This window comes from Triticum dicoccoides, chromosome 4B, assembly GCF_002162155.2.
Source record: "Triticum dicoccoides isolate Atlit2015 ecotype Zavitan chromosome 4B, WEW_v2.0, whole genome shotgun sequence".
NCBI classification, from domain to species: Eukaryota; Viridiplantae; Streptophyta; class Magnoliopsida; order Poales; family Poaceae; genus Triticum; species Triticum dicoccoides.
Genome location: NC_041387.1, coordinates 254,350,962 through 254,358,795, shown reverse-complemented (window position 1 = coordinate 254,358,795; position 7,834 = coordinate 254,350,962). Strand labels below are relative to the sequence as shown.

Genomic DNA, 7,834 nt, shown 5'->3' with positions numbered 1-7,834 from the left:
GTTGGAACCAAAAAAGGGAAATAATAGGTAAGATAAGATAAGCAAATGCATAACACTATAATACTTCCATTTACCTCGCCACCAGTGGCAAGTATTGAACCCTCTCCACTAAATGACACAGCCAACTGTAAACCAACATCATTTAGCTTCACTAGAGCCTCCTGGTCAGATCTCAAAACTAGGCTATGTGGATCATCTCCTTCTGGTGATTCCCACCGCACCAACCTATGCAATTGGCACATGGTAAGAATTCAGAATTGCTGAACCATCGGGCTGACTTAAATTGTGCTTAAATCAGTCAGGAAAAAAAGACAAACGGCATATTTATTATAGAATAAAATAAGATTGAAGAAGTATATAGTTGTATGTTTTGCAGTTAAAACTTAATTAACCACCAGTTCATCTACAGTAACACCCCAACAAGTTATGCTCGTTGATAAGGCCAATGAGATGGGCCCAACAACTGAAATGAACTTAACATCACAAGATGAAACAGATACAGGTGCCCCCGAGTTTTAGCTACAATCAGGAAATAAGCTCTACTAACAAATCCAGCACAGTGCTTACACCGACAGTTCAAGCATATTATGGGGTTATCAAGAGGCATCATTGTATGTTACTAGAAGTCTTGAACACTATATTGTGATATGATAGGTTAATTATATTATGGTCGAATTAATCAGAATTTACAGCATATAACCCCACATCCACAACACCCCTGATCAAACGGAGTACCGGACTCACCGAAGTATTCTAAGCATACATACCATGTGTGTTATGGATATGCAACTTGTATTATTAGGAGGCCAAAGCCAACATATATACACATACATGAGGATGCCAAAAGGCTACAAGAGGATGCCAATAGACTTGAATGCAAAAGGCCAAAAGACAATATTAATATAACTCTAACACCCCCCCTCAAACTCATGGTGGATCCACAAAACTGAGTTTGGAGAGGTGAAATCCATGTTGCGCTCTAGTCTGAGCCTTCGTGAAGAAGTCCGCGAGCTGTAACTCAGAAGGCACATACTGAAGAGCAACAACATGATCCTGCACAGCGGCGCGCACATAAGAAGCATCAACACCAATGTGTTTGGTAAGCTCATGTTTCACAGGGTCCCGCGCAATACTGATAGCACCTGTGCTGTCCGACAGGAGGGTGGTAGGTGTAGTAACAGAAACACCAAAATCCTCCAGTAACCATCGTATCCAAGTCACCTCTGCTGTCAGAAGAGCCATAGCTCGCAACTCGGCCTCTGCACTCGTACGAGAAACTGCAGCCTGTTTCTTCGTCTTCCAGGAAATGAGGGAACCACCAAGAAAGACACAGTAGGCAGAAAGTGAACGGCGATCCGTAGGATCACTAGCCCATGTAGCATCCGAATAGGCCTGGAGCTGTAACGAGCTGTAACGGGGAAAAAGAGACGATGAGAGATCGTGCCACGAAGATATCGTAGAACACAAAGAAGGCGACTATAGTGAACTGAAGTGGGAGCAGAAACAAACTGACTCAGAATATGGACAGGATAGGAGATATTCGGACGAGTGACAGCAAGATACACAGGACTCCCAACAAGATGACGATAACGTGTCGTATCAGACAAGGGCACACCATCAGAAGCACGAAGGTGAACATTGAGCTCCATAGGAGTCTCAGTAGTGCGCTCATCACTAAGAGCCGCACGAGTAAGAAGATCCTGGATATACTTTTCTTGGGAAATAAAAAAGCCATCAGAGGTGGAGGAAACCTCAATCCCAAGAAAGTAACGAAGAGGACCAAGATCAGACATAAGGAACTGCTCATTAAGACGCGCCTTGACAAAGGCAATGTACTCAGAATCGTCGCCAGTGATGATCATGTTATCAACATATAGAAGAAGAAGAGTGCGACCACGAGCAGAAAGGTGGACAAACAATGCTGGATCGTGATCACTGGGTGAAAACCCATCAGCGGTGACCACAAAGGCAAAACGCTCAAACCAAGCGCGAGGGGCTCGCTTAGGGCCATATAGAGAGCGACGAAGACGACAAACCATGCCATCGGGAACTGAATACCCAGGTGGTGGCTGCATATGAACCTCCTCACGCAACTCACCATTAAGAAAGGCATTTTTAACATCAAGCTTTGACACACACCAGTGGCGAACAGAGGCCACGGCGAGAAGTGTGCGGACAGTGGTCATATGGGCCACAACAGCAAAAGTCTCATCATAATCACGACCATGCTCCTGCTGAAAGCCACGAGCCACAAGACGAGCTTTATAACGCTCAAGAGAACCATCAGAGCGAGTCTTAATCTTATAGACCCACTTACAAGTGATTGGACGAATACGGGGAGGAAGAGAAACCAGATCCCATGTGTTGTTGCGCTCAAGTGTGGCAATCTCCTCTGCCATCGCAAACTGCCATTCAGGATGAACAACAACATCACGATACGAGGTAGGCTCAAGTACAACCGAAAGGCCATATTTGCTAGGAGAATAGCGGTCAGGAGGAGGACAAGGTCGAGCCCGAAGACCATAAGTCGGCTGGGACGAGGAAGACGGTGCACCAGAAGTAGATGGCACGTCAGTAGATTCATCCATAACACATCGACGACGAGTATAATGAAAAGGAAAAGTGGGATGAGAAGGAACCACCGGAGGTGATGGAGATGGAGAAGACATCGGTGATAAAGGTGGGGTGTCATGAAATAAGGAAGGAGAAGGAACGATGGAAGAAGACGGTGTCGGATCTGCAATAGTGGGACGAGAAGGAGTAGGAATATGAGGCACGGAGGGAGGTGTATCAGGAAACTGAGAAAAGAGATATCCTCTACTGAAAAGGTCAAAGAGGATGGTCATGGATAGAATGGACGAGACTCATCAAAAGTAACATCCCTAGAAATACGCATCCGTTGACCGACAGGATCCCAACACCGATGACCCTTATGCTCATCACTGTAGCCCAGAAAAACACACTCGACAGACTGAGCAGTTAGTTTGGTGCGTTCTCGAGGGGCAAGGAGAACATAACAAACACAACCAAACAATCGAAGGGCAGAATAATCAGGATAATGATCAAAAAGACGATCTAAAGGAATACCTCCCTGTAGAGCAGATGAGGGTTGAATGTTTATGAGATATGTGGTAGTGGAGACAGCCTCAACACAGAAATGAGGCGGAAGAGAGGCGGCAATCATCATCACACGAGCTGTCTCAAGAAGGTGGCGATGCTTGCGCTCAGCCACGCCATTCTGAGCGTGAGCACCAGGACAAGAGAACTACGCAAGAGTTCCCTGCTCAGCAAGAAAACCACGCAACATTTTGGAGATATACTCGCCAGCAGAATCAGCACGAAACACACGAATAGGTGTAGAGAACTGAGTGTGGACCATGGCGGCAAAACGCTTATAAATAGAGAGAACCTCGCTACGAGAAGACATGAAGTAAAGCCAAGTGTAGCGAGAGAAATCATCTATAAAAATAATATAGTAGCGATGGCCCCCTTTGGAAGAGAAGGGAGCCGGTCCCCACACATCGGAATGAACTAAATCAAAAGGGCGTTGAGACACTGACTCACTTGTAGGATAAGGTAACTGAACCTGTTTACCAAGCCTACAACCCTGACACTGCAAAGAGACATCTCCTGAGACAAGCCCCAGAAGACCATGACGAACTAAAGACGATAGCCGAGAACCACAAAGGTGACCAAGGCGATGATGCCACTGCTGGAAGGAGCTGGTAGCAGAAGCGGCGAAGGCAGATGTACTGGCGAGTGTAGTGGCAGCGGAAGGAACATGAAGCCAGTCTAACTCCCAAAGCCCCTGGGAGTCAAGGCGGCGAGGGCCAGCTCCAACCAAAGCCTTTGTGTGACGATCCTGGACAGTGCAAGAATCAACGTCAAGAATGATGCGACAACCAGAATCAGTAAGCTGACTTGCAGAAAATAAGTTCATGGTAAGGTGAGGAACATAAGAAACATCTGGAACATGAAATGAAGAAGTGGAAAGAATGCCTCGACTAGCAACAGGTAGAGGAGTACCATCAGCAGTAAGAACATTAATAGGAAAATCGAGAGATCTAAGAGAGGACAAGACAGAGGAATCAGAAGACATATGAAATGAAGCTCCAGAATCCAGAACCCATGGGGATGTACCAGACTGTGTAGATGGTGGTCGCTCAACACTAGAAGCATCAGTCACAAAGCCTGCAGTACCCATCAAAGAACCTGAAGCAGCAAGTAGACGCTTAAGCTTCATAATATCCTGCTCAGTCAAGGAGACAGTAGACGACGTCGAGGAAGAAGCGCGAGTCCCAATAGAAGAATTGCGCTCCCTATTACGCATATCACGCTTCTTCTTGAAGCAATCAGATTCTGGGTGACCATCCCTGTTGCAGTACTCGCAATGAGTATGAGGACGAGAGCGGCCCTCACGAGTGCGGCTCTCACTACCAGAAGGAGTGGGTAGTAGCGGCGGAACACTGGAGCGAGAAGGTACTGGTGGAGCAATAGCTTGAGCAGCAAGCACAGATGGAACTTGAAGCAGACCGACACCACGGAGGCGAGTCTCCTCAGCACGAAGCTCAGAAAGCACCTCGGGAATAGGAACACGGCCACGAGCAAACAACTGAGCACGTCGAGGCTCAAACTCACCACAGAGCCGCGATAAGAACTTGTAGATGCGCTGAAACTCCAAGTCTGACCTCACAGTCTGGCAACATGGGCAAGTGCCACAAACAGCAGTGCGAAGAGAGTCAAGCTGGCGCCAGATAGCAGAACTCTGAGTGTAAAACTCATCAATAGTGGAGTCTCCCTGCTGAAGAGCATGCTCCTGACGGACCACAGACAAGTAGAGAGCATCACCAGAGGGTTGATACCGCTGGCGAAAATGAGTCCACATCTCAAAGACAGTGCTGCGGCCCATAAACTCGGAAGCAAACTGAGGAAGAACACTGGAAGTGAGGACAGCTGTGGCACGAGCATCGTCATCACACCACTGAGTGTAAGCAGTCAGATCATCACGATAAACGGAAAAAGCATCCGAATAATCCAAGACCTGCTGGTCATAAGCAGCAGCTGCATCATCGGCGGCAACCCTGGTTGTAGCCCTATCAGCATCAGAAGCATCTGTCGCGAGAGCCAGTGGTGTCGGCGGTGGAGTAGGAGCCACGGGAGAGACTGGGCGAGGAGGACAGGGGACCTCACCGAAAAGAACACCCCACAGACGAAGGTCACGCATGTGAATGCGCATAAAGGCAACGAACTCAGCATAGTTAGCCCCATCAAAGATCACCGGGCAGCGAGGGATGGCGACATAGCCGCCCGATGAAGACATGGTGCTCTTTATCTCTCCGTCCTTTTTATCTCTCTCTCCCTCTCTCTCTTTTAAGCAAAGGCCACCCAAAGAGCCCACTTCAGGCAAATGAATCAAAACCGATCCAGACCGGGCACAAAACCAACAACGGACCACACAGAAGCCACGTCCTTGAGAAAGCACCAGGAACGATGAGCAGCTCGATCCAGAATCACCAGACATCGCCCAATCTGGAGCAGCGGCCGAAACAGGGCAAGGCAACGGCGGTCGCCCCAATTTCGGAGCGAGTGCAGCGGCTGGCGACCTGCGCCAGGAGCCGGCGGCGGCGCCCCGCGACAGGAGCCGGCGGCGGATGAGCGCCGCGGACCCCGCGACCCTGCGTTTCGAGCCGGCGGCGGCGCCCCGCGTCAGAAGCCGGCGGGGGACGTTCCCCGCGACCCCGCGGCCCCAGCCCAGCGGCGGGCGTCCCGCGTCCTGCGTCGCAGGCGCTGCGTTCCGCGTCCTCGCGGTCTCGATCCAGAGGGCCAAATGGCGTGGCGCTATCCAGAGAGAAGGTGCGGCCGAGGCGAACTCGATCCAGAAGAGAACAGCCGGACCGGCAAAAAGGGCCGGATGGATTGGGGCAGCGGCAGACAGCAGCCGGAGTAGAGAAGGAAATCACGGCGGCGGAGTAGCGGATCAAGCACGAGTTGCGCGTGCTAAAAAAACTAGGCTCTAATACCATGTTATGGATATGCAACTTGTATTATTAGGAGGCCAAAGTCAACATATATACACATACATTTGGATGCCAAAAGGCTACAAGAGGATGCCAATAGACTAGAATGCAAAAGGCCAAAAGACTATTAATATAACTCTAACAATGTGAACCACAGGTTAACAACAATTAACCCACAGGGTAACACTAAAGATCGCACGCATTGTGGAGATTTTGAGCTAATCAAAATTCACGACAGACGAATGCACTAGCGAGCATCAGTGTCACATGTCCAAGGACTCGAGTACCTGCAGCCGTTGGGGAAGGCGCAGAGGACGCCATCGCCGCGGGGGTGTACGGCCATCCTGTATGGTACCTGCTCCTCTGTCCCCAGCCTAAACACCTGCACCCCACCATCATCAAAACAACAGCAACAAATCAGCATGTAAATCTCTCCCATGATCCGTATGGATCTAGTGAAATCAGAAAGCGAGGGGGCACGGGTCGCTCACGGGCTCGGGGGAGAGCGCTGGAGGCGCCCCTGCAGCGGCGGGGTCGAGGGCGGCGACGACCAGCGCGTTGGGCACGCCGCTCCGTCCCTCGCCTCCGCCTCCACCAAGGACCACCATGGGGGGCGGAGGTGGGGAGGACGGGGCCGGGGACGCGTCCGCATCCACGACGTCGTCGGCGGATGGGGAGGGCTTGATGATGTGTGCGAGTGGGAGCCAGGAGGCGCAGTAGATCGGGAAGCCGTAGGTCTGACCGCCGGCGCGAGGCGCCATCACAGGAGAGGGAAGGAGTAGCGGTGGCCGGGGGTGGTCGGTGGTCGCCGGAGATGCGGTGAGAGACTGTGGGTATGCAGAGGTGGAGGTGACGACGGGTGAACGGTACGGGGTATACCGTCCCGAAAATCCCGGGCCGGGCTGAGCCCGAGCATGCCATCGGGCCGGGCTCGGGCCTGAAAATCGAGCCGGTCGGGCAGGTTAGGCTGGGCTCGGGCTTGCGCAAAACAGGATTTTAGCCATAGCCGGGCCTTGTCAGGCTTTTTCGGGCTTGAGCCGGGCTCGGGCCCGATATAGTAGGCCCGATGATAAGGTCGGACCGAGTTCGGGCCTGAATTTTCAGCACCGGGCTATTTTTGGTCCGGCCGGGGGTATGCCCAGGTACAGTACAGGGAGGGATTAAGACTGTAGCACATACCTACTCCACCGTAAGTCGCATTCTCAAGGAAAGTCGCATTCTCAAGGGAAGATACGAAGGATGGTTCGCACAGTCGCGCACTTCCAAGTTCGGGCCAGCTCCAGCGGATGAAGAATTGTATTGACCGAAAACTTAAATATATGTGTGGATACATAAACAATATCGTGTTCCTAGTGAGTCTATACTAAACAGGTATTTGATCAAAGATGGTTAAGGTTTTCTAACCATAGACATTAGATGTATTTGATAATGGAATCACATCATTAAAAGAATGATGTGATGGACAGACCCAACCATAAAACTTAGCATCAGATCGTATCAATTAGTTTATTTGCTACAGCTTTTTTCATGTCAAGTACCTGTTCCTTAGACTATGAGATCATGTCACTCCCGAATACTAGAAGAATACTGTGTGGGTTATCAAACGTCATTTCGTAACTCGGTAATCATAAAGGTGCTCTACAGGCATCTCAGTAAATGTTGGTTGGGTTGCATGGATTAAGACCAGGATTTGTCGCTCCGTGTGACGGACAGATATCTCTGGGCTCTCTCAGAAATACAACATCATGAATAGCTTGTAAGCATGTGACTAATGAATTTAGTCACGAGGATCTTGTATTATAGAACGAATAAAGAGA

The 7,834-nt window shown here is 50.1% G+C and overlaps 1 protein-coding gene across 1 annotated transcript in view; it reads right to left on the bottom strand.

Annotated features, from left to right (window-relative positions):
* LOC119295926 (SEC12-like protein 2) overlaps positions 1-6,878 on the bottom strand; it is a 9,260-nt gene extending 2,382 nt beyond the window's left edge. Inside the window, exons 1-3 of the mRNA XM_037574351.1 lie at positions 6,509-6,878; positions 6,305-6,399; positions 75-225 (exon numbers count right to left, since the gene is read on the bottom strand). Coding sequence (XP_037430248.1) covers positions 75-225; positions 6,305-6,399; positions 6,509-6,778 — 516 coding nt within the window. The 5' untranslated portion in view covers positions 6,779-6,878. The remainder of the gene's footprint in view (positions 1-74; positions 226-6,304; positions 6,400-6,508) is intronic.
* Positions 6,879-7,834: the final 956 nt, after the last annotated feature.